This window comes from Mobula birostris, chromosome 13 (assembly GCF_030028105.1).
Source record: "Mobula birostris isolate sMobBir1 chromosome 13, sMobBir1.hap1, whole genome shotgun sequence".
In the NCBI taxonomy this organism is placed as follows: domain Eukaryota; kingdom Metazoa; phylum Chordata; class Chondrichthyes; order Myliobatiformes; family Myliobatidae; genus Mobula; species Mobula birostris.
The window spans coordinates 103,085,851-103,113,411 of NC_092382.1; the positions used below are offsets into that span (position 1 = coordinate 103,085,851).

The 27,561-nt window shown below is 48.6% G+C and overlaps 1 protein-coding gene across 1 annotated transcript; it reads right to left on the reverse strand.

Moving 5' to 3' along the window:
- Nucleotides 1-1,330: 1,330 nt before the first annotated feature.
- On the reverse strand, nt 1,331-19,162 carry LOC140207239 (uncharacterized). The gene is made up of 8 exons (XM_072275674.1): nt 19,077-19,162; nt 17,967-18,038; nt 17,146-17,265; nt 7,234-7,350; nt 4,396-4,641; nt 3,401-3,543; nt 2,738-2,802; nt 1,331-1,659 (listed from the first exon to the last, which is right to left on the reverse strand). The coding sequence occupies exons 1-8, from the start codon at nt 19,141-19,143 to the stop codon at nt 1,461-1,463; spliced, it is 1,029 nt and encodes a 342-aa protein (XP_072131775.1). The 5' UTR covers nt 19,144-19,162; the 3' UTR covers nt 1,331-1,460.
- Between the last annotated feature and the right edge of the window lie 8,399 nt (nt 19,163-27,561).

The window sequence follows — 27,561 nt, forward strand, 5'->3', positions numbered from 1 at the left end:
AAGGTGGAACGGGTCCATCCGTCGGGTAACGGCAAAACGGCCGGACTTACCTAACAGAGGCAAAGCCAAGACAAGACAAGAACAGACACCCCCCCCCCCCCACCCCTCGCATGGCAACGGCAGAATGCCTGACTTACCCACGGAGGCGAGGACAAGACAAGACAGATCTCCCCGTAGGACACGGTACAACGGTCTGACTTACCGCACTCTGACAGTCACATCCCTCCCCACCATCGAAGACATTTTAAAGAGGCGATGCCTCGAGGTGGCGCCGTCCATCACTGAGGACCCTCCCCACTCGGGGAAACTCTCTGCTCGTTACTACCGTCATCGAGGGGTCGCATGAGTCTAAACACCCACACACAACGATTCAGGAACCAGCTTCTCCCCCTGCGCCACCCCATCTTTGAACGCACGAACATTGACTCGACATATTTGCGGAATTTATTAATATTTGTAACTTACAATAATTGTACATCTCTGTGGGGTGCTGATGCTGCAAAAGAACATATTCCAGGCTGTAAATGTTTCGGATAATAGATCAAATAGCGATTCCGGTGGAAAACATCAGATACGGGTCGACAGGACGCCTGGCACGCTGGTCTTTACCATTCAGGGAACTCTGGACAGGAGTCCGGAAATCAGATTCCAGTGGTACAGGACGTCGGTGAGGCCGCCCTGCTTTAGTAAAATGCCATTGAACCGGATAGAGTGCACAGGGAGTTCTACTGGGATATTGCCGGAATTCGGAGCACTGGAGAGATGAAGGGAAGGCTGGGACTTTATTCCCGGGAACGTAAATGTAAATTTATAGAGTTCCATAAACTCAAGAGCGGCACAGACAGACAGAATAGGCATAGTCTTTTACCCAGGGTTGGGTTATCCAGAACCAGACGACAGAGGATTAAGCTGAGAGTGGGTGGAAAGGAGAACGAGAGAGAGATAAGGGAGTCTGAGGGTTTCGAGAGAACGGGAAGGGAAGGGAGAGAGAGCGGTGGGGGGGGGGGGGAGAAAGTGAGACAGAGTTGACAGAAGGAGAGTAGAAAGACCGAGCAGAGAAAGGGCGAGGCAACAGGGGGTGGACCGAAAGGTAGAGGAAGTGGAGAAGTGCAGAACGGGATTGAAATGGCGAGAAAGAAGGGAATCGAAGGGGACTGACATTTGTTGGTGTGTGGTGGGGAGAATCGAGTAGGAGGAAGGGGCAGAGCGCGTGAGGAGGGAGTTTGAGAGGATGGAGGAGTGATAGTTGACGAAGAGAGAATTGGGAAGTAGAGGGGAAGATAGTTGGATTCAAATCGGCCCCACTGGCACAGACGGCACATGATTAAGGTGAGAGTGGGTGGAAAGCAGAAAGAGAGAGAGGTGGGGTGGGGGAGAGAGAGAGAGAGAGAGAGAGAGAGAGAGAGATCAGGGAGACGGAGGGTTTAGAGAGAACGGGAAGGGGGAGTTGGTCACTTGATTCATGTCGCCTCCACTGGCTGTTGACAGAGATCCTGAATATCCTGAATATTTTCAGGAATATCCGGGAACAAAGGTGCCGACTTCTCGCAGATGAAACGCCAAGCACGATTGCAAGAATTCCTCCCTGGATACGAGCGGCAGTCTCCGCAGTTGGACGTTCCAAAGGACACCACGTTCAGGATATTCTGGCCCACATTCCTGTCCAAGAGAGTTAAACAATTTTAACAGAGACAAAACAGTTTCAGCCGAGGACCCGAGCCGAGACCGTCCACAAGCTAATCCAATAAAATCGGTCTCTCCTAACAGCCTCCGTCAGTCCGCAAACTCATCCCACTCATCCACTCTCTCCCCACAACCCCGTGTCAGTACCCAGACAGATACCACGATCCCAATGTCTCCTCACAATCATGTTTAAGTCCCCTAACTAATCGTAGTGACCCAATGTCTCCCCACGGCCCCGTGTCTCCCCAGCGAATACCATCGAATGGCTTTCTCACCACAGTCCTCTGTCAGTCCCCATACGAATCAAACAGGCCCACCCTCTCCCCTCAGATCTGTTTCAGTCCCCAAACAAACCCCAGTGTCCCACCGTCTCCCCACAGTCTTATGGCTGACCCGAGATGAATCCCACGCGTCCACACTCTTGCCTCATCCCTGCGCCGGTCCTGAATAATCCGGTTTCCCCTCCCTGTACCTAGAGCTTCGTGTCAGTCTCCGAAAATATCCCAGTACACCGCGCTCTCATCATAGACTCTGGTCCGCCTCCACTTACCAGTGGCTCCCTCTCGCCCACATCCATGCTTCAGTTCGCAAATTATTCCCATTAACCCACTGTGTGGCCACCTCCCTGTATCGGTCTCCAAAATACTCCACCTCTCCTACCCTCGCCCCGCAGATCGATGTCATTCCCCACACCAATGCCGCTGCTGCTCCCGCTCCTCGCAGCCCGGTGACTATCTCCAAATAATCCCACATCACCGCGCTCTCCTCGCCGACGTGCGTCAGTACCAAAATAAAATAAACCCTGTGTCCTGATCTCTCCCCACTGCCCTCTGCCGGTTTCCGAAATATTCCCACTGCCCTGTCCTTCCCCGGCAGACATGTGTCGGCCCCAAAATTTTCGCCATTGTGTCGCACTCTCCTGACAACCGAGTACAGTCCACAAGCAAATTGCATGTCCCCTCCCTTTTCCCACAAATCTACATCAGTCCATAAACTAATCGCATTTTCTCTCTTCAGGACGATGTCAATGCCCAACTATCAACCCACATCTCACCTGTTTTCGCACCTTCCAATCCAGTATGCACCGGCTCGTAACATAAGGCTGTGGGATACAAAGCTCTGTGGAATTAAATTTCTTTGATTAATCTCAAGAATCAAAAGCTATGTACGGAGCTTCTCACTTTTGATTACCACTAGAATCTGTGATGGGTCGGTGTGGAGGGAGCTTCACTCTGCATCAGACCCCGTGAGTGTGTGCTGGGAGTGTATGGTGGGTGTTTACTCTGTGTCTGTCCCCGGGGGTGTGTGATGGGACGGTATGGAGGGAGATTCACTCTGTGTCTGACCCCGGGAGTGTGTGATGGGACAGTGTGGAGGGGGATTCACTCTGTGTCTGATCCCGGGAGAGTGTCATGGGACGGTGTGGAGGGAGATTCACTCTGTGTCTGACCCCGGGAGTGTGTGATGGGACGGTGCGGAGGGAGATTCACTCTGTGTCTGATCCCGGGAGTGTGTGACGGGACGGTGTGGAGGGAGATTCACTCTGTGTCTGACCCCGGGAATTTGTGATGGAACGCTGTGGAAGGAGCGCCACCTCGTGTCTGACTCAGGGAGTGTGTGCTGGGAGTGCATTGTGGGTGTTCACTCATTGTCAGACACCGGTAGTGTGTGATGATTCCTGTGTTACTGTGGGATCTTCTTGTGGTGTGATACATACTGCTTCATCCCTTGAATTGATTTCGAGAAGACTTGAATCACGGTTTGAACATTCTTGCCTCGCTGAGTAAAAAAATTTTTCAGATGTGGATACGTAATAACACCGGTCCTTATTTGTGATCCAGTCCTTGGAACACGTTGGCTCTGGAAATCAGAACAAGGAACAGTGAGACACAAAGTGAATCTACCTTCGCACTTTTCCATCACACACACCCGGGGTGACGTGCAGAGTAAATGTCCCACTACGCAGTTCCAACACGCACACCTGAGGTCAGAAGCAAATCTCCCCACACACGGTCGCAGCGTACATTAACAGGATCACGGACAGTGACGTTTCCTCCACACCATTCATTACAGACTCCCGAGGTCAAGACACAGAGTGAACCTCGTACCACACTATCGCATCTCACACACCCGGGGAAAGACACAGAATGAAATTCCCCCCACAACGTCCAATCACTGATTCACAGGATCAGGCACAGAGTGAAGTTCCCACCACACCATCCATCTCCGGTCATTCACGGATTGAGCTACCTCTGCCCCCTTCACTGATACACTCACGGAGTCAGACACTAAGTGACACTCGCTGCAGACCGTCCCATCACAGACTCAGGGTGTCAGACACAGAGTGATGCTACCTCCACACCGTCCGATCACAGACCCCTGGATCAAACACGGAGTGAAGCTCACTCCACAGTGCCTCATCACACAGCCTCTGGGTCAGTTTCAGATTGCAGTTCCCTCCACAGTCTCCCATCGCACACTCTCGGGGTCAGACACAGAGTGATGATCCCTCCGAAGCGTCATATCCGACACTTTCGCTGAGTCAGAGACACAGAGTTCTATCTGGACAGTCACGAAATCAGACAGGGACTGATGCTCTCTTCCCATCACACCCACCCCGCCCCCACCGGCGTCAGAAACATAGTGAAGCTCCCACCACACCCTCCCTTCCCAGCGGAAACTCCCGGGGTCAGACATGGAGGGATGCCTCACCTCTGTTACTTGTCAGAAATTGACAAATTACATCCATCGTCCATTTGAAATTCCGTAGCTTCGTTTCGACGATGGCGAGGCTGTTGTTGAGAACAGATAGATTCTGGAGACAGTCGTTGTTAGAGAGTTTCAACTGGTGGACCTGTTGTCGACATTGGGTCTGTGTTTTGTTCATCTCCTGATACCGTTCCAAAGGTAGCTGGCATTTTTTGTCGGAAATGCTCTGAGACTGACGAATCTGTGATACTGAGAGAGATGGTCAAGGATGTTTAGCGTTTACAGTGACGTCTGAGACAGCGGTATTGTGCGGGGTGGGTCGCGGTAATAGGTGTGTCAGTGTCACGGTGTGGTGCTGTGCGTTCATGCTGAGGAGCGTGTAGGTGTCACGGTGACGAGTGTTACAGTGAGGATGTGATGGTTTCGTGTCCCACTGGGAGGTGTGCCGTACAGCAGGCGGTGAAAAAGGCGAATGGTATGCCGGCATTTATAGCGAGAGGATTTGAGTACAGGAGCAGGGAGGTACTACTGCAGTTGTACAAGGCCTTGGTGAGACCACACCTGGAGTATTGTGTGCAGTTTTGGTCCCCTAATCTGAGGAAAGACATCCTTGCCATAGAGGGAGTACAGAGAAGGTTTACCAGATTGATTCCTGGGATGGCAGGACTTTCATATGAAGAAAGACTGGATGAACTGGGCTTGTACTCGTTGGAATTTAGAAGATTGAGGGGGGATCTGATTGAATCGTATAAGATCCTAAAGGGATTGGACAGGCTAGATGCAGGAAGATTGTTCCCGATGTTGGGGAAGTCCAGAACGAGGGGTCACAGTTTTAGGATAGAGGGGAAGCCTTTTAGGACCGAGATTAGGAAAAACTTCTTCACACAGAGAGTGGTGAATCTGTGGAATTCTCTGCCACAGGAAACAGTTGAGGCCAGTTCATTGGCTATATTTAAGAGGATGTTAGATATGGCCCTTGTGGCTACGGGGGTCAGGGGGTATGGAGGGAAGGCTGGGGCGGGGTTCTGAGTTGGATGATCAGCCATGATCATAATAAATGGCGGTGCAGGCTCGAAGGGCCGAATGGCCTACTCCTGCACCTATTTTCTATGTTTCTATGTCTATGTCACGGTACAGATCGTGTATGTGCCACGGTGAGGGGCTTGTCATTGTCAGGAATGATGGGCGTGTCGGTGTCACAGTCAGGAGCGTCGGTGCCACCGTGAGGTGTGAGTCTGCGTCAGTATCACGGAGGTGGTTATTTCCGTGTCACAGTGAGGGACATGTCGGTGTTGCGCTGACGGACACTAGCAACAGAGCAGCAGTCACTGGAGTTTCTGCGAAAAATGAGGGAAGTGCAAGACAGATCTATTCCAAATGAGAAAACATTATCGAATGGAAGAAGCACAAGACCGTTGCTGACCAGTGAAGTCAGAGCCGAAGTAAAAGCAAAGGAGAGGGCACACATGGAAGCCAAACCTAGTGGGAAGATAAAGGATTGGGAAGCGTTTATAAATTTGCAGAAGGAAATTAAGAAGGTCAATAGGAAGGAAAAGATGAATTATAAAAGCAAGCTGGCGACCAATATCAAAGAAGACAGGAAAAGTTTTTTTTTTAAGTATCTCAAGGGTAAACGAGACTCACGGGTAGATATGGGAGCAACAGAAATTGATACTGGAACTATTGCAATGAGAGACGCGAAGATGCCATGGGAACTGAATGTGTATTTTGCATCAATCTTCACAGTGGAAGACGTCTGCAGTATACCGGACATTCAAGAGTGTCAGGGAATGAAGTTTGTGCAGTGAAAATGACGACTGAGAAGGTTCTGAGAAAGTTTAACTGAGGGTGGATAAATCTCCTGGACCTGAGGGAATGCACTCTCGGGTTCTGAAGGAAGTAGATGGGTAGACTGCTGAGGCATTAAGAATGATGTTTTCAAGAATCGATAGATTCTGCAATTGTACCGGGAGACTCGAAAATTGCAAATGTTATTCCGCTATTTAAGAAGGGTGGGAGGCAGCAGGAAGGAAACTATGGACCCGCTAGGCTGACTACTGCAGATTTTTGAGGAAATTACAAGCGGGGTAGACAAAGGAAATGAAATAGATGTGGCGTACTTGGATTTTTTAGATGGCCTTTGACAAGTGTCCGCTCATGAGGCTGCTTAGAAAGATAAGAGCAGGGACTTACAGGGAATGTATTAGCGTGGTTGGGGTATTGGCAGGTCAGCAGAAAGCACAGAATGGTCATTAAAGGATTCTATTCTTTCTGACTGCCGGTTACCACTGGAGTTCCACAGGGGTCGGTGCTGGGAGCACTGCTTTGTACGAAGAATATCAATGACTGAGGCTGCCGTATTAATGTATTAGTGGCTAAATTTGCCGATGATACAATGATAGGTCGTGAAGCGAGTTGTGTTGAGGAAACAGAGAGCCTGCAGAGAGACTTAGACAGTTTAGGGGAATGGACAAAGAAATGACAAATGAATTACAATGTTGGAAAGTGTAGGGTCATGCACCTTGGTGGAAGAATAAATCAGGCAGGCTATGTTTTAGTTGGGGAGAAAATTCAGAATACAAAAATGCAAAGGCACGTGGAAGTCGTTGCGTAGTATACCCGAAAGATTAACTTCCAGGTTGAGTTGATTGTGAAGAAGACGAATACAAGGAGAGAGCGCGGGAGGGAGTCCCAGTGGGATTCACGTGTTGGTGTCGCGATGAATAGTTTGTCAGTGTCACGTTGAGCGGCGTGTCTGTGTCACTGTGGTGTTTTACGTTCACGTTTCACTCCACACTGCTATTTCACGGTCAGACTCCTCCCGGAGCCCGTTCGACTCACCATGGATCGAGAGCCCGGCCACTATCGCGACGAGGATGGACGTAACCAGACAGAGTAGGCAGATCTTACGGTACGGTCTATTTCCGATGTTCTCTTTCGACTCCTGTTTCTGTACACCTGTAGAGAGACCATTCATTGTGTGCGTAAATTCAGCCGTGACTCCCAATTGGACTCCCTTCCACCCACCATCCGCGCTCTCTCCTTCCACCACGATCACCCCTCCCTCCCTCAATCACATCTACTTCAGCCATCATCGCTGAGAGACCAAATTCCTTGACTTGGCAGAGGCTGAAAGGTGTCTGACGGATTCCAGAGATCAGTCAGATCTCCCCTGAGCCTCCTACGCTCCAGAGGAAATAACCCAGGTGTCTGACCTCTCGTTGTAACACATGCCATCGAATCCAGGCAGCGTCCATTTAAACCTCTCTGGAGACTGCCCAACGCTTTGGCATCCTTCCGATAATGTGGTGACCAGGACTGTAGACAATACACCTGATTCAGCCTAACCAGTAATTTTCATAAACGTGCAACTTAACTCCCTGACATTTGTATTCAATGCCCCAAATAATAAAGGCAAGATCCCTCTGCCCATCAGCACTGTTTTGTCTTCAATAGTGTACCATTTCTTTCAGTTGACCTACTAACGTGCAACATTTAGGTTTGTCCGGATTAAACTCCTTCTGACAATTCTCCAACCCATATCTGTAACTGATCCATATCACACTGAATTATTTGCTAGTCTTCTTCGCTCTCTACAACACCAAATCTCGCCGTAACATCTGCAACCTACTGACCAACCCAACTGCATTATCATCCAGATCATTTGTAAACATCACAGACAGGAGAGGTCCCAGTTACATCCATAGATACAGATCACTCCATTGCTTTAGAGCAAGGTAAATCAGTAACAGAACGCAGAGTAAAGTGTCACAGTTACAGACAGAGTGCAGTGCAGGCAGTCATTAAGGTGCAGGGGGCCACGACAAGGTTGATCGTGAGGTCAGGAGTCCATCTGATCGTCCAGGGACCGGGATGTTTCTGATCGCGTTCACGATATCTTGAAGTGGGAGGGAGAACAGCCAGAGGTCCTGGTACATACTGGTACCAACGACATGGGTGGGAAAAGGGAGGAGGTCCTGAAAAAAAGACTATAAGCAGTTAGGAAAGAAGATCACAGGACAAATGAGCTGAAGTAGGCCATTCGCCTCATTGAGTCTGCTCCGCCACTCCAACATGAGCCAAACTATTCTCCCATCTAGTTCCAATTTCAGGCTTTTCCCCCATATCCCTTGATACCCTGACAAATCAGATACCTATTTGTCTCCTCCTTAAACACCCTCCATGATCGGGCCTCCACAGCTGTTTGTGGCAACAGATTCCATAGGTCAAGGACCCTGTAGCTAAAACATTTCTCCTCATCTCTGTTTTAAATGGGTACCCTCTAATTCTAAGTCTGTGCTCTCTTGTCGGGGACTCACCCTCCAAGGGAAACAGCCTTTCCACATCTACTCTGTCCAACCCTTTCAACATTCGAAATGTTTCTATGAGATCCCCTCTCATTCTTCTGTACTCTAATGAATACAGTACAAGAGCCGACACCTGCTCCTCATATTTTATCCCCTGCATTCCAGGAATCATCTTCGTGAATCTTTCCTGAACTCTCTTCAACATCAGTACATTCCTTCTAAGACAGGGGGCGCAAAAGTGCACACAGTATTCCAAATGAGGTCTCAGTAATGTCCCACAGAGCCTCATCAACACCTCCTTACTCATATACACTATTCCTCTTGAAATGAATGCCAACATAGCATTCGCTTTCCTCACAGCCGATCCAAGCTGGTGGTTAACCTTCAGGGTGTCCTGCACGAGGACCCCCAAGTCCCTTTGTTCTTCCGATTTTTGAATTTTCTCCCCATCTAAATAATAATCTGCCCGATTATTTCTTCCTCCAAAATGTACAGCCGTACATTTCTGTGGAAGAAAATATCAAGGCCTTACATTGTAATGGGCATTGAGGGGCTAATGATTTGTTTTAAAATGTGAATTCGAAATTTACAATCATTTATCTGTAACTAATGTACTCTGTGTGACTGAAATGTGCCTCGCAACAGCGATATAAAAATAACTGCATCTGTACTTCTTTGTTCTGAGAATTTTTATATGTCCGCGGTTGAGCCAGCTGGCCTGAGAACTAACACTTAAGTAAAATGTTTCTGAGAACTAACTAAAGAACTAGTTTTTTTTTTAAGAACTAACAATTCAGTGAAATGTGTTGCGGCTCAAGAACGTATTTTTGCTACTTCGCTATTCTGTAGTGTTCTCTGAAAATGCTAGACAAAAGTTCAAATAAGGAATTATCTTTCCATACAACATCCTGAGGCACGTGACCTTTACTTCTGTAAAAAATTCCACCCAAGCGTCTCTTGTCACTACCACTGATGCATAAATATGACTGAGTTTTCTCGTTTGAGCTAGCTCCAGGATCCCTATTTTAGGGGCTGTGCTCCCCATGATATCATGTGACAAATAAAGAATTTTCTACGGCCCTCTCCCTCCGGGTCCGAGTATTCCTTTTCCACGACATAGTATCTCATCTGCCATTTCTTTGCTATTTCTCTTAAACTGACCAAGCCTTCCTGCGACTTTTCCGTTTCTTCAACACTTCCTGCTACTCCTGCTATCCGTAAAATAGACACACCTCCAAAGATTATTACCACCACACACATATGGCCATATAACCATATATCAACTACAGCAGGGAAAGAGGCCAACTCGGCCCTTCTAGTCCGTACCGAACGCTTACGCTCACCTAGTCCCACCAAACTGCACTCAGCCCATAATCCTCCATTCCTTTCCTCTCCATATACCTATCCATTTCTTTATTTAAATGACAATATCGAACTTGCCTCTTCCACTTCCACTGGAAGCTCGCTCCACATAGCCACCACTCTCTGAGTAAAGAAGTCCTCCCCGCCCCCCGTGTTACCCCTAAACTTCTGCCCCCTAAATCTCAACTCATGTCCTCTTGTTTGAATCTCCGCTACTCTCCTGCACAATCCTTCTATTTGTGACTTTGCATGAACTTTTAACATAATTTATTTTAACCCTTGCCCCACTATCTGCTCTGGTTCCCATCCCCCTGCAAATCTAGTTTAAACCCTCCCCAATACCACTAACAAACCTCCCTGCAAGGATATTGCTCCCCCTGTATTTCAGGCGTAATCCGTCTCTCTTGTACAGATCCCACCAGTCACAGAAGAGGTCCCAATTATACTGAACTCTGAAACTCTGCCCCCTACACTAGTACCTCAGCCACGTGTTATTCCGCCATAGCATCCTATTCTTTCCTTCACTGTCATGTCGCACATGTAGCAATCCTGAGATTACCATCCTTGAGGACCTTCTCAGACTTTCTTCCTACGTCATTGGTACCGATGTGTACCATGACATCTGGCTGTTCACCCTCCCAACTCAGAATGCTGTGCACGCGATCAGAGACACCCCTGACACTGTAACCCGGGAGTCAGCAAACCATCCGGGAGTTCCTATCACGACCAAGTCATCGGACCAAGTCAGCATGGATCTGTAAAAGGAAAATCATGCTTGACGAATCTCCTAGAATTTTTTGAGGATGTAACTAGTAGAGTGGATAGGGGAGAACCAGTGGATGTGGTATATTTGGATTTTCAAAAGGTTTTGGACAAGGACCCACACAGGAGATTAGTGTGCAAACTTAAAGCACACAGTATTAGGGTAAGGTATTGATGTGGATACAGAATTGGTTGGCAGACCGGAAGCAAAGAGTGGGAATAAACGGGACCTTTTCAGAATGGCAGGCAGTGACTAGTGGGGTACTGCAAGGCTCAGTGCTGGGACCCCAGTTGTTTACAATATATATTAATGACTTGGATGAGAGAATTAAATGCAGCATCTTCAAATTTGCGGATGACACGAAGCTGGGTGGCAGTGTTAGCTGTGAGGAGGATGCTAAGAGGATGCAGAGTGACTTGGATAGGTTAGGTGAGTGGACAAATTCATCGCAGATGCAAGTTAATGTGGATCAATGTGAAGTTATCCTCTTTGGTGGCAAAACAGGAAAACAGATTATTATCTGAATGGTGGCCGATTAGGAAAAGGGGAGACCTGGGTGTCATTACACACCAGTCATTGAAAGTGGGCATACAGGTACAGCAAGCGATGAAAAAGGGGAATGGTATGCTGACATTTATAGCAAGAGGATTCGAGTACAGGAGCAGGGAGGAACTACTGCAGTTGTACAAGGCCTTGGTGAGACCACACCTGGAGTATTGTGTGCAGTTTTGGTCCCCTAATCTGAGGAAAGAAATCCTTGCCATAGAGGGAGTACAAAGAAGGTTCACCAGATTGATTCCTGTGATGGCAGGACTTTCATATGAAGAAAGACTGGATGAACTGGGCTTATACTCGTTGGAATTTAGAAGATTGAGGAGGGATCTGATTGAAACGTATACAATCCTAAAGGGATTGCACAGGCTAGATGCAGGAAGATTGTTCCCGATGTTAGGGAAGTCCAGAACGAAGGGTCACAGTTTGAGGATAAAGGGTAAGCCTTTTAGGATCGAGATTAGGAAAAAACTTCTTCACACAGAGAGTGGTGAGTCTGTGGAATTCTCTGCCACAGGAAACAGTTGAGGTCAGTTCATTGGCTATATTTAAGAGGGAGTTAGATATGGTCCATGTGGCTAAAGGGATCAGGGGGTATGGAGGAAAGGCTGGTGCAGGGTTCTGAGTTGGATGATCAGCCATGATCATACTGAATGGCGGTGCGGGCTCAAAGGGCCGAATGGCCTACCCCTGCACCTATTTTCAATGTTTCTATGTTTCTATGACCACAGAACCTCCTGTCTGTGCCTCTAACTATCGTGTCCCCTATCAGTACCACTCTCATCTTCTTCCACCCTCCCTTCTGCTCTGCAGAACGAGACTCAGTGCCGGAAATCCGCCTGCCACAGCTTGTCTCAGGTAAGTCTTCCCCCGCAACAATATCCAAATCGGTATACATGTTGTAGGAATTTCATCCAATTCTGCTCTACTGTATCTCCATTTAGATTACTTTTCCAATCGACTTGGGCCAGTTCATCACTCATACCACTGTATTTTCCTATATTCTACTGAAATATCGACACAGCTGGCACCAGCTTCTCCTTTTCAAATTTGAAACTGAACTTAATCGCCTCAGGTTCATTACACAGCACCCAATCGAAAACAGCGGATCCCCCGGTGGGCGTATGGACATGTTGCTCCAAAACGCCATCCCGTGGGCATTCTATAATCTCCCTTTCCTGAGATCGAGTACCTTCCTGACTCTCCCAATCCACTTTCATATTAAAATACCCCATAATTATCTTGACAATTTCCTTCTGTCACGCTTTTTTTTTCTATTTCCAGCTGTAACTAGTAGTCCACATCCCGGCTGTTGTTTCGAGGCATGTATATAACTGCTGCTGTTAGTGTCTTTTTATCCTTGCCATTTCTTAACTTCACAAAGAAGTTGAGAAGCAGGACCTCAAAGGTAGGAATCTCGGGAATATTCCCTGTGCCACGTGACAGTGAGTATAGGAATTGAATGAGGTGAAGGGTAAATGAGTGGTTGAGAGATTGGAGGAGTGGGGCAGGGATTTAGACTTCTGGATCACTAGGACTTCTTCTGGGGCACGTGTGACCTGTACCAAAATGAGGAGTTGCACTTGAATCCGAGGGGGATCAATATCCTGGCGGAAAGATTTGCTAAGCTACTGGGGAGATTTTAAACTAGAATTGCTAGGGGTTGGGAACCAAACTGAAGAGATGGAGGAAAGGGATTTTGACTCACAAACAGAGAAAGTTTGGAGACATTGCGAAAGGGAGGATAGGCAGATGATAGAGAAGGTACGCGCTCTGACTGATGGCTTGAGATGTGTTTAAATTAATACGAGGAACATTATGAATAAAGCGGATGAGCTCAGAGCATGGATCGGCACTTGGAGCTACAATGTTGTTGCCATTACATAAACTTGCAGAGTGCAGAGGCAGGAATAGCTATTTCAAGTGCGAGCTTTAGATGTTTCAAAACGGATAGAGAGGGAGGCAAATGAGGTGGGTGTTGATCAGAGACAGCGGCAGGGATGTGGAAAAGGAGGAACTCATGGAGAGGTTGTCTACGGAATCTGTGTGGATGGAAGTTAGGAACAAGAAGGGGTCAATAACTCCACTGGGTATTTTTTATAGAGCACCCAATAGTAACAGGGACATCGAGGAGCAGATAGGGAGACAGATTCTGGAAAGGAGTAATAAAAACAGGGTTGCTGTGGTAGGAGATTTTAATTCCCCAAATAATGATCGGCATCCCCCTAGGGTGAGGGGTTCAGATGGGGTAGAGTCTGTTAGGTGTGTTCAGGAGGGTGTCTTGACACAATATGTAGATAGGCCTACATGAGGAGAGGCTGCATTTGATCTGGTATTGGGAAATGAACCTGGTCAAGTGTCAGGTCTCTCAATGGGCAAGCATTTTTAGATAGTGATCACAATTCTATCTCCTTTACCATAGTATTACACAGGGATAGGAAAAGACAAGTTAGATAACCGTTTAATTGGAGTAAGGGGAAATATGAGGCTATTAGGCAGGAAGTTGGAAGATAAGTTGGAAACAGATGTTCTTGGGGAAACGTACGGAAGAAATCTGGCAAACGTTCAGGGAATATTTGCGTGGGGTTCTGAGTAGGTATGTTCCAATGGGACATGGAAAGGATGGTAGGGTAAAGATCCGTGGAATACAAAGGCTGTTTTAAATCTCGTCAGGAGAAAGAAGAGCTTACGAAAGGTTCAAAAAACTTGGCAATTATTTTTATAAATGACCTCGATGAGGAAGTGGAGGGATGAGTTAGTAAATTTGCTGATGACACAAAGGTTGGGGGTGGTGTGGATAGTGTGGAAAGTTGTCAGAGTTTAAAACGGGACATTGATAGAATGTAAAATTGGGCTATAAGTGGCAGATGGAGTTTAACCTAGATAAGTGTGAGGTGGTTTATTCTGGTAGGCCAAATATGATGGCAGAATATAGCATTCATGCAAGACTCTTGGCACTGTGGATGATCAGAGGGATTTTGAGGTCCGAGTCCATAGGACACTCAAAGCTGCTCTGCAAGTTGACTCCATGGTTAAAAACGCATAAAGTGTATTGGGCTTCATCAATCGTGGGACTGAGTTTAAGAGCCGAGAGTTAAAGTTGCAGCTATGTAGGGTCTTGGTCAACCGTACTTGGAGTACTGTGCTCAGTTCTGATCACCTCACTCGAGGAAGGATGTGGAAACCATAGAAACGGTGCAGAGAGGATTTACAAGGGTGTTGCATGGACTGAGGAGCATGTCTTATGAGAATAGGTTGAGTGAACTTGGCCTTTTCTCCTTGGAGCGACGAAGGATGAGAGGTGACCTGATAGAGGTGTACAAGATAATGAGAGGCATTGATCGTGCGGATAGTCAGTTTTTCCACGGGCTGAAATGGCAGGCACGACAGGGCATAGTTTTAAAGTGTTTGGAAGCAGGTACAGAGGAGATCTCAGGGGTAAGTTTTTTTTTCTTTTTTTTTACTCAGAGAGTGGTGAGTACGTGGAATAGGCTGCCGGTGGCGGTAGTCGATGCAGAAACGATCGTTTTTATTTTTAGAGACTCACAGGTGGCAACTTGAAAGTTGGAAAACTGGTGTACAAAGTCCGTCATAAATCTAGTCAAGAAGAGAAGAAATGCTGACAGAAGGTTTAGAGAGCCAGGGAATGTTAAACATCAAGAAAATTATAAGGCTAACAGGAAGCAGTTTAAGAAGGTAATTAGGAGAGCCAGAAGGGAAGATGAGAAGGACTGGGCGGGCAGGATTAAGGAAAGCCCCAAGGCATTCTACAAGTATGTGAATGGAAAGAAGATAAGACTTGAAATAATAGGACCTATCAATTGTGACAGTGCGAAATTGTGTATGGAGCAGAAGGAAACAGCAGAGGTACTTAATGAATACGTTACTTCAGCATTCACTGTGGAAAAGCATCTTGGTGATTGTTGTGATGACTTGCAGCGGACTGAAAGGCTTGAGCATGTAGATATTGAGAAAGAGGATGTGCTGGAGCTTTTGGAAAGCATCAAGTTAGATAACTCGCCGGGACCAGATGAGATAGAAGTATAGAAACATTGAAAACCTACAGCACAATACAGGCCATTCGGCCCAGAGAGTTGTGTCGAACATGTCCCTACCGAAGAAATACTAGGCTTACCTATAGCCCTCTATTTTACTACACTCCATGTACAGATCCAGAAGTCTCTTAAAGACCCTATCGTATCCGCCTCCAACACCGCTGATTACAGCCCCTTCCACGCAATCACCACTCTCTAAGTAAAAAACCTGCCCCTGACTTTTCCTCTGTACCTACTCCCCAGCACCTTAAACCTGTGTTCTCTTGTGGCAACCATTTCCGTGCTATGAAAAAAAACCTCTGACTATCCACATGATTATTCCCTCTCATCACCTTATACACCTCTATCAGGTCACCTCTCATCCTCCGTCGCACCAAGGAGAAAAGGCCGAGTTCACTCAACCTATTCTCATAAGGCATGCTCCCCAATCCAGGCAACATCCTAGTAAATCTCCTTTGCACCCTTTCTATAGTTTCCACATCCTTCCTGTAGTGAGGCGAACAGGACTGAGCACAGTACAGCAAGTGTGGCCTGACTACGGTCCTTAAAAGCTGCAACATTACCACTTGGTTCCTAAATTTAGTTCCACGATTGTTGAAGGCCAACACATCGTACGCCTTCTTAACCACAGAGTCAACCTACTCAGCTGCTTTGAGTGTCCGATTGACTCGGACCCGAAGATTGCTCCGATCCTCCACACTGCCAAGAGTCTAACCATTAATGTTATATTCTGCCATGATATTTGACCTACCAAAATGAACCATCTCACACTTATCTGTGTTAAACTCCATCTGCCACTTCTCAGCCTAGTTTGGCATCCCATCAAGGTCCCATCGTAACCTCTGACAGCCCTCGACACTATCCACAACACCTCCAACCTTTGTGTATACAACAAACTTACTCACCCACCCCATCCACTTCCTCATCCAGGTCATTTATAAAAGTTACGAAGAGTAAGGGTCCCAGAACAGATCGCTGAGGCACTCCACTGGTGACCGACCTCCATGCAGAATATCACCCGTGTACAACCACTCTTGGCCTTCTGTGGACAAACCAGTTCTGTATCCACAAAGCAATGACCCCTTGGACACCATGCCTCTTTACTTTCTCAATAAGTCTTGCATGGGGTACCTTACCAAATGCTTTGCTGAAGTCCATACACACTACATCTACTGCTCTTCCTTCATCAATGTGTTTAGTCACATCCTCAAAATATTCAATCAGGCTCGTAAGGCACGACCTGCCCTTGACAAAGCCATGCTGACTATTCCTAATCATATTATACCTTCTCAAATGTTCATAAATCCTGCCTCTCGGGATCTTCTCCATCAGCTTACCAACCACTGAGGTAAGACTCAGTAGTCTATAATTTCCTGGGCTATCTCTACTCCCTTTTTTAAATAAAGGAACAACATCCGCAACCCTCCAATCCTCCGGAACCTCTCCTGTTCCCATTGATGATGCAAAGGTGATAACTGCGTACAGTTATTTATCATAGACTTGGAGAATCGAGGAACAGATCGCAGATGTTGAGGTGAGAGGGGAAAGGGATTTAATGGGGAGCCGAGTGACAACCTTCTGTTACCCGGATGGTGGTCAGTCTCTGGAACGAGCTGACAGAGGAAGTGTTCGAAGCAGATGCTTTAGAAACTTGGTCACGTGGGTGTATAACACGTGATCCCTCCAAAATGACGTCATTTCTGCGAACTCTGACCTGTTTGTGCAGTGGTTGGCAGCCCGCCGGGTCCCGAGGCAATGGGAGGATCTTCGTCCTTCTCGATGCGGGGTTCCTCTTTCCGAAAGTTCAGCTCTGAGTAGGTGGAGTTCAGACCGGCTGGGAGAGAGAGTCGGACAGGCAGATAAGGAAGAGAGTGAGAGCCGTAGAGAATGGGAGAGGGAGTCGTGGAGACAGAGAAGAGGGGGGTGCTTGAGAGAAGAGTGAGAGGGATAGGTGAGGGAGAGAGAAAAGGTGAGACAGTGAGAGAGAGGGTGAGGGATTGGGGAAGAGAGAGGTCAGAGACGCACAGACAGAGAGAGAGAGAGGAGACGGGGTGAGAGAAGGGGAAGTAGGTGAGAAAAGGGGAGCGCAGGAAAAGAGAGTGGGGTTCGAAAAGGGAGAGAGTGGTTAAGGTTTTATTCCGCGCTCCCTCCTCACCGTCTCTCGCACAGTCCTCCCTCCTCAACACCCCGACACGGTGCTAACTCATCTCCACCACCCCCGCCCCACAGCGCTCGCTCCTCATTGCCCCTCCCTCCACACGGCACATCCCATGCTATCTCTCCCCACCGACCCTTCCCACTGCACGCTCTCCTCAAACCATCTCACGGCTCTCCCCCAGTTCCGCCTCTCCTTGAGCAAAACACTCCGCACTGACTATCAAACAGAGTTCCCTCCTCATCACATCCCTGACGCGTTCCCTCTGACTTATTCTCAAACAGGGAATCATTAGGGTCAACTGTGCGCTTGCCCTGAGATGTCTCCACAGGATTAGAAACATCAGCTAAACAGAGTCAACCAACAAAGATGAAACTAACCTCGATCAGTCCGGAAACGGGGCTCAGAGACGGTCTTGAAATTAATTGCCACGTACGACACATCAGGTTCAACTGAGGACAGAACATCGAGGGACAGACACTGAGTGAAACTCCTTCCACACCACCCTATCACACACCCCCGGGGTCAAACACAAAGTGAGGCTCCCTCCATACTCTCTCATCAGACTCCAGGGATCAAACACAGTGAGGTTCTCTCCACACCGTTCCAGCACTCACACCCGTGGCCAGACACAGAGTGACGCTCCCTCCACACCGTCCCATTGCACACTCCCCTAGTCAGACTCAGAGTAAAACTACCGCCACACTGTCTCGTCGTCAAACACAGAGTGAGTATCCCCCACACCATCTGATCACACACTCCCCAGGTCAGACACAGTGTGTACTCCCTCTACACCGTCTCATCACACACTCCCGGTGTCAGAAACAGCTTGAAGCTCCCTCCACACTTTCCTATCACATACTCCCTGTGTCAGACACAGAGTAAAACTACTTCCACACCGTCCCATTACACACTCCCGGGGTCAGACACGGAGTGAATCTCCCTCCACACCGTCCCATCACACACTCCCGGGGTCAGACACAGAGTGAATCTCCCTCCGCACCGTCCCATCGCACACTCCCGGGGTCAGACACAGAGTAAAACTACTTCCACACCGTCCCATTACACACTCCCGGGGTCAGACACGGAGTGAATCTCCCTCCACACCGTCCCATCACACACTCCCGGGGTCAGACACAGAGTGAATCTCCCTCCACACCGTCCCATCGCACACTGCCGGGGTCAGACACAGAGTAAAGCTCCCTCTACACGGTCCCATCACACACTCCCCAAGTCTGACACAGAGTTAAATTACCTGCACACCGTCCCATCACAAACTCACGGGGTCAGACACAGAGTGAATCTCCCTCCACACCGTCCCATCACACACTCCCGGTGTCAGACACAAAGTAAATCTCCCTCCACACCGTCCCATCACATACTCCAGTGTCAGACACAGAGTGAAATTCCCTCCACACCGTCCCATCACACACTCCCGGGGTCAGACACAGAGTGAATCTCCCTCCACTCCGTCTCTCTGCCCCACTCACCTCGGGAAGGAGACCCTGAGTCCGTTTTTTTGAACTTCACATTCGTGTAAGTCTCGCTGTCGTCCATCCTGTCGGGGATTCTCTGCCTTCTGAGCTCAGAAAGGGGAAGCAGCCGCTGTCAAAGGAAGCTCGTGTTGACAGGGGGTGAGGTCGACACCAGCAAACAGCAGATGAAGGGCTGAGACAGAGAGAGGCCGGGAGCAGGGGGAGGAAGTGCCGCGCAGGGCTAATATTGAGGGTGTGAGAGCGGTTGTTCTCGAGAGTTGACAGTGGCGGGGGCGCGGGGGGGGAAGTTATGAGAGTGAGGAGCAAGCGGGAGAGGACAGTGTCAGGGAAGGTTGGGTAGTTCGGGGAGAATTGGGTGACAGGCGACAGATAGGGGGAGCGGAGAGAAATATGGGGTGGGTCAGAGGTAGCAGAGAATGGAGATTGAGAGGGTGGAAACAGCGGGGGATATTTGAAGAGGAATTAGGGGAGAGAGGAACAAAGCAGAGGGCAAGCTGATGGGGGAAAGAAAGGGAGGGAGAGAAAGGGACATGGGGCGTATGAGAGGAAGGAGATAGACTGATACACAGAGAGAGTAGGGCAGGGAGGTTAGAAGGAGATAGAAAGAGAAGGGAGGGAGAAATGAGTGGAAGAAGGGGATTAGAGAGAGATGCAATGAGTGAAGAAGGAGTGAAAGACGGGGGGATATGTGTCACGCATGCAGAGACTCTGTTGTCCGGGAGAACTGTACCCCTCCACCCAACCTCCCCCCACACGCAGTTGGTTCCGGGTTTGATCGTCGGAGCCTCCAACTGCTCATCGCCGGGGATTCAGACCCTCTGTGTGTGAGAAACCACGGACCCAGGATAAACACCCAACACCCACCGAAGTAAGCGAGCCCCCTCCCTCCGAGTGAAATGAACAACTCCTCACAGTCTCTCTCTCAAATCTACACCACATTTACACCAGAAGAAGTCGCGAAAAGCAGACTGCCCTATTTTGGACTATGTAGTGCTTATCAGAGAAAACGGACATGAAGCTGTTGAAGTTTACAGGAAACCAACGCACGCTGATCGGTATCTGCAGCTTGGCTCTCATCTCCAATTAGAAAATAAGTTGGGAGTTATCAGTTTTTCAGAGAACTCTTGAAAGCGTGCGGCTACACTGTCTGGGCCTACATCAATCCACTATCTCCCTGTCTATCTCTCATGAATGTATCTGACACGCTTCAATATTGCAGCTCTCTCCCGCTCCCTCTCTCTCTCTCTACCACCTCTCTCCCTAAGTATTTCTATCTCACTTCCCCTTCACTAAGTCTTCACATTCTGTCTCCCCACTCTCTCTACCCCACTCTCTCTTTTCCCACTCTGTCCCGCTCACACTGAGCTTTCCCCTCACAGAAATGTGACAGGGTCGTTTCCAGGAAAGGCGCCGCCTGCTGGGCCGCCGGGATCGGTGACATTCAAAAACAGTAAGTAAGAGCGGGGCGAAAGGAGAAAGAGGGGCTTTGGATATACGGGGTGGGGATTGGGTAGCGAAGACGATGGTGGTGTGGGTTGCGATCTGCTGCAGCGGCTCTGTGTGTGTGTGTGTGTGTGTGTGTGTGTGAAGAGAGAGAGAGAGTGAGAGAGAGGGAGAGATAGAGAGAGAGAGAGAGAGAGAGAGAGAGAGAGAGAGAGAGAGAGAGAGAGAGAGAGAGAGAGAGAGTGTGCGGGGATGGGAGAGAGAGAAAGGGCCTCGGCATCCGCAGAACAAACATTCCCGGGGTCAGACACAGAGTGAATCTCCCTCCACACCGACCCAGCGCACACGCCCGGGGTCAGAAGCAGAGCGACGCTCCCTCCACACCGACCCAGCGCACACGCCCGGGGTCAGACACAGAGTGATGCTCCCTCCACACCGTCCCAGCGCACACTCCCGGGGTCAGACACAGAGTGATACTCCCTCCACACCGTCCCATCACACACGCCCAGGGTCAGACACAGAGTGAATCTCCCTCCACACCGTCCCATCACACACTCCCGGGGTCAGACACAGAGTGGTGCTCCCTCCCCACCATCCCATCACACACGCCCAGGGTCAGACACAGAGTGATACTCCCTCCACACCGTCCCAGAACACACTTAAGTCAAGTCAAGTCGCTTTTTATTGTCATTTCGACCATAACTGCTGGTGCAGTACACAGTGAAACTGAGACAACGTTTTTCAGGACCATGGTGTTACATTTAACAATACAAAAACTACACTGAACTACGGAAAACAACACACAAATACTGTTACCCGATGCTACATAGGCCAGCATATCCGGTGGAATCTCCTGATTCTTTAAGACCTCCTGACCCCGTCATCTACTTCTTCAGGTTGAGACCCTCCTTGGAATACTTCTGGTCTACATGGGAAGATCCCCCTCCCCACCCCCACCGGTCTATCGCTCGTACCCTCTTGCAACCGGGCCCCGTTTGCCACTTGGCTGAACCCCGCTTCCCTCCTTTCATGGTCCCGCTGAAACCCGGTCTGTCCACAGATACTCCTCCCGACTTTGCCTCACTCAGCGCGATAAGGGTTGAGAATATTTTCCTCAGTCAGTGGGGAGTTAGCAAAAGGCAGCATGTAGCACACTCCCATTTCCTCATGTGCCGATTCCGTACCGTCATTCCTCCTTTGAACACCTGGAGAATAAAGACGCATATGTAAGGCTCCTTTTCATTGACTACAGCTCTGCCTTTAATACCATCATTCCAAATAAACTGATTCCTCAGCTCCGGAACCTGGGCCTTAGCACAGGATACAGGCTACAAGAATAGGGGACAAGCTGTCCTCTACAATCACCGTGAGCACCGATGCCCCACAAGGCTGTGTACTCAGCCCCCGGCTGTACTCAATATACACCCATGATTGTGTAGCCAAGTTTCCATCGAACTCAATATTGTCATGATCCGGTCCGTGCCGACCGCATTCCGGTTCACGGTCCGGTCCGTGGACTCATGACTCCGGGTCTTCCATCTGCCCCTGGTTTCAGTTGGGTTAATCATAGGCACCTGATTCCCATCATGGTGCTTGGAATATAAGTAGCCCTGGATTCCAGTGGGGTGTCTGGTTTGTATAGTCAGTCCCCCTTGGAGCAACCTGCTGATGGAAGGTTAGTGAAACGATTTGTGATCTCCAGGCCTGGTTGGAGGACCAGCGTTTCATGGAGCCTTGTTGCCACTCGTTGGAGTAGTCTTTGCGGTATGGATTCAGCTGTTTCCCGGGCCAGATGTGTGGCTGCCAGCCACTCCAAGCTAGGTAGGGATCTGGCTGTTTCTGTAGCCAGCTGAGGTTGCTGGCCGAACTGAGACTTAGAGCTTCCCTGGAGCAGAGATGGAACTGTCTGTTGTTCTTTGGTGTTTGTCTCTTCTTGTCCTCGCCTCTGTGGGGTAAATTAGGCCTTTCTGCCGTTGCCCTGCGGGGGGTGGGGTGTCATTTCTTGTCTTGTCCTCGTCTCCGTGGGGTAAGTCAGGCCGTTTTGCCGTTGCCCTGCGGGGGGTGGGGGGTCATGTCTTGTCTTGTCCTTGTCTCTGGTGGGTAAGTCAGGCCGTTCTGCCGTTATCTGACGGAGATACCTGTCCCACCTTGGTGTGCAGATGAAGTTTAGTCCTGGCTTGTCTTAGGATAAGTTCCGGCTCTATGTCTATGTTCTGTCCTATCTCATGTTAGTGTCGTGTTAAAAATGAGTCCCGGCTTGTCTTAGGATAAGTCCCGGCTCTATGTCGATGTTCGGTTCCAAGTCTGTCTCTGAGCTCCAAGAAACCAGGTCTCGAGGATCCCGCAGCCAAGCTCCAAGAACACAAGCTTCGGGGATCCCAAGCCAAGCTCAAGACCCAAGACCCCAGCCTGCAGCCAAGCTCAAGACCCTAGATTCCAGTCTGCAGCCATGTTTTTTCCCTTCTATCGTCATCAATGATGCCCTCACCCGCATCTCCTCCATTTCCCGCACTTCGGCCCTCACCTCATCCTCCCGCAACCACAACAGGGACAGAGTTCCCCTTGTCCTCACCTACCACCCCACCAGCCTCCGGATCCAGCACATTATCCTCCTGCAACTTCTGCCACCTTCAACAGGACCCCACCAGTAAGAACATCTTTCCCTCTCCACCCCTCTCCGCTTTCCGCAGGGATTAGTCCCTCCGCGACTCCCTGGTCCACACGTCCCTTGCCACGGATCTCCCACCCGGCACTTATCCCTGTAAGCGTAAGTGCTACACCTCCTCTCTTGCCACCATTCAGGGCCCCAAACAATCCTTCCAGGTGAGACAACACTTCACTTCTGCGTCTGTTGGGGTCATCTATTGCATCCGGTACTCCCGGTGCGGCCTCCTCTACATCGGTGAAACCCGGCGCAGATTGGGGGACCGCTTCGTCGAGCACCTCCACTCCGTCTGCCACAACAGACAGGATCTCCCGGTTGTCACCCACTTCAACTCTGCTTCCCATTCCCATTCATATATATTCATACATGGCCTCCTCTACTGACATGATGAGGCTAAACTCAGGTTGGAGGAGCAACACCTCATATACCGTCTAGGTAGTCTCCAGCCCCTTGGTATGAACACAGAATTCTCCAACTTCCGGCAATTCCATCCCCATCCCTTCCTCTATCCCTATGTCACTCTGCCCCCACGCCCAGCTGCCTATCACCTCCCTCATGGTTCTGCCTCCTTCTTCTACCATCCATTGTTTTCAGGGCTGTGACCTCAATGCTTACTCTCCTCCACCCCTTTGTCTTTCACATTACTGGTCTAGAAACTGACGCTACAAGCATTCTTCAAATCCTTCCCCATCTTTCATTCTTCAGTCCTGACGAAGGGTTCCGGCCCGAAACGTCGACTCATCGTTTCTGACTGATGCTGCCCGACCTGCTGAGTTCATCCAGCGTGCTGAAAATGTAGCTATGTCATGTCCTTGCCTGGTTCAGGGGTCCGAGCCCAAGGCAAGACCCAGGTTCTCAGTCCAAGCCTTACCTCCTAGTCCATCGTTTCTAGTCCTGGTCCCGTTTTCCCCAGCCCAAGTCTGCGTTCTTGTCCCTGCTCCGTGTCTGTATCCGGTCAGGTCCCTACTCTAGTCCAGTCCAGTTCCTTGTACTTCGCAATTGGGTCCGTTCCCAGCACCCCATTGTGACAAGCATATAAGTTTACTGATGAGACAACACTAGGAGGCCGTGTCTCGGGTAATAATGAGTTTCAGTACAGAGAGGAAATTAAGAACCTGGTGGCATGGTGCGATGACATAACCTATCCCTCAACGTCAGCAAGACGAAGGAATTGGTTGTTGACTTCAGAAGGAGTAGCGGACCGCATGACCTAATTTACATCGGTGGTGCGCAAGTGGAATAGGTCAAAAGCTTTAAGTTCCTCGGGTTCAGTATCAGAAATAACCTGATTTGATCCACCCAAGTAGAGTCCACTGCCAAGAAGGCCCACAAGCGCATTACTTCCTGAGAAAGATAAAGAAATTTGGCCTGTCCCCGAAAACCCTCAGTAATTTTTATAGATGCACCGTGGAAAGCATCCTTCTGGGGTGCATCACAACCTGGTCTGGAAGTTGTCCTGCCCAAGACCGAAAGAAGCTGCAGGAGATCGTGAACACGGCGCAGCACATCACACAAACCAATCTTCCGTCCTTGCACTCACCTTACACCGCACGCTGTCGGAGCAGTGCTGCCAGGATAATCAAGGACACGACCCACCCAGCCAACACACTTTTCATCCCTCTTCCCTCCGGGAGAAGGCTCAGGAGCTTGAAGACTCGTACGGCCAGATTTGGGAACAGTTTCTTTCCAACTGTGATAAGACTGCTGAACGGATCCCGACCCGGATCTGGGCCGTACCCTCCAAATATCCGGACCTGCCTCTCGGTTTTTTTGCACTACCTGACCTTCCGTTTTCTATTTTATGATTTAAATTTTTAATATTTACTATCGATTTGTATTCCAGGGAGCGCGAAGCGCAGAATCAAATATCGTTGTGATGATTGTACGCTCTAGTGTCAATTGTTTGGCGACTATTTAAGAAGTATAAGGTATCCCAATCAGGGGTAGAGGCCTGTCGCCGCGACATTTCTCGGAATGGGCTGTTCGGTTATCCGAATAAGACCATAAGATATGAGAGAGAAGTAGGCCATTCGGTCCATCAAGTCTGCTCCGTCATTAATTCATGAGCTGATCCAATTATTCCAGTCATCCTCACTCCCTTGCCTTCACTCGATACCCTTCGATGCCCTGGCTAATCAAGAATCTATGCATCTCTGCCTTAAATACACCCAATGTCTTGACCTTCAAAGCCGTTTGTGGCAACAAATTCCACAGATTTACCACCCTCTGACGAAAGTAATTTCTCCGCATCTCTGTTCTAAATGGACGTCCTTCAATCCTGAAGTCGCGCCCTCTTTTCCTAGACTCCCCTACCACGGGAAATAACTTTGCTATATCTAATCTGTTCAGGCATATTAAAGTTCGGAATGTTTCTTTGAGATCCCATCTCATTCTCCTGAACTCCAGGGAGTACAGCTCAAGAGCTGCCAGACGTTCCTCATACGGTAACCCTTTCGTTCCTGGAATCACTCTCGTGAATCTTCTGGACCCTCTCCAATGGCAGTATATCCTTTATAAAATAAGGAGCGCAATACTCCATACAATACTCCAAGTTTGGTCTCACGAGTGACTTTTAGAGGCTCAACATCATATCCATGCTCTTATATTGCATACCTCTAGAAATGAATGCCAACATTGCATTCACCTTCCTATAAGCATATAACCATATAACAATCACAGCACGGAAACTGGCCATTTCGGCCCTTCTAGTCCGTGTCAAACTCATACTCTCACCTAGTCCCACCGACCTGCACTCAGCCCGTAACCTTCCAACCTTTCCTGTCTATATAGCTGTCCAGTTTAACTTTAAACGACAACATCGAACCTGTCTCGACCACTTCTGCTGGAAGCTCGTTCCACACAGCCACCACTCTCTGAGTAAAGAAGTTCCCCCTCGTGTTACCCCTAAACTTTTGCCCTTTAACTCTCAACTCATGTCCTCTTGTTTGAATCTCCCCTACTCTCAATGGAAAAAGCCTATCCACTTCAACTCTATTTATTCCCCTCATAATTTTAAACACCTCTATCAAGTCGCCCCTCAACCTTCTATGTTTCAAAGAATAAAGACCCAACTTGTTTAACCTTTCTCTGTAACTTAGGTGATGAAACCCAGGTAACATTCTGGTAAATCTTCTCTGTACTCTCTCTATTTTGCTGACATCTTTCCAATAATTTGGTTTCCAGAACTGTGCACAATACTCCAAATTTGGCCTTACCAATGCCTTATACAAGTTCAACACTACATCCCAACTCCTATACTCAATGCTCTGATTTATAAAGGCCAGCATACCAAAAGCTTTCTTCACCGCCCTATCCACATGAGATTCCATCGTCAGGGAACTATGCACCATTATTCCAAGATCCCTTTGTTCTACTGCATTCTTCAATGCCCTAATATTTACCATGTATGTCCTATTTTGATTCGTCCTTCCAAAATGTAGCACCTCACATTTATCAGCATTAAACTCCATCTGACATCTTGCAGCCCACTCTTCTAACTAGCCTAAATCTCTCTGCAAGCTTTGAAAGCCTACTTCATTGTCCACAACGCCACCGATCTTAGTATTATCTGCATACTTACTAATCCAATTTATCACCCCGTCATCCAGATCATGAATGAATATGACGAGCAACATTGGACCCAGTGCAGATCCCTCAGGTACACCACTAGTCTCAGACATCCAATCTGGCAAAGTTATCCACCACTACTCTCTGGCATCTCCCATCCAGTCACTGTTGAATCCATTTTATTACTTCAATATTAATACCTAACGATTGAACCTTCCTCGTCAACGCTCAATTTCTCCCCCATCTCTTTTGGCTACACACATAGCCGTCCACCCTGACTCTCTAAGGGATCAGATGTTTTCTCAGCAGTATCTCCAATGATAGTTATTGTATTGAGGTCCTCACCCCCCATAACACCCATAACGTCCCTCTTTGACATGTTAGGCACGTACTCCACTGTGAATACGACACGAAATAGCCATTCAAAGCCTCTGCCGTTTCCTCATTGCCCAATGTCAATTTCCCCTTCTCTTCCTCCTACATTCACTTTGGCCACCCTTTTCTGTTTTAGATAATCACAGAAGCTTTTACTGTCCAAAATTAATTTTGTGCTGGTTTAGTTTGATAATCTACCTTCCCTTTCTTTATTGCTCCTTACTGGTTCTTTGTTGTTTTTTAAAGTTTTCCCAGTCTTCCAGTTTCCCACTACACTTCTCGACTTCGTACGCACGAGCTTTATGTTTGATTACTTATTTTCTGTCCTTGATTATCGAAGGCTGGCTCTCCCCACACTTCCTGTCCTTTGCTTTAATTGGAATATACTTTGGTTGAGCACCGTGAGAAATTTCTTTGAAAGTCTGGCAC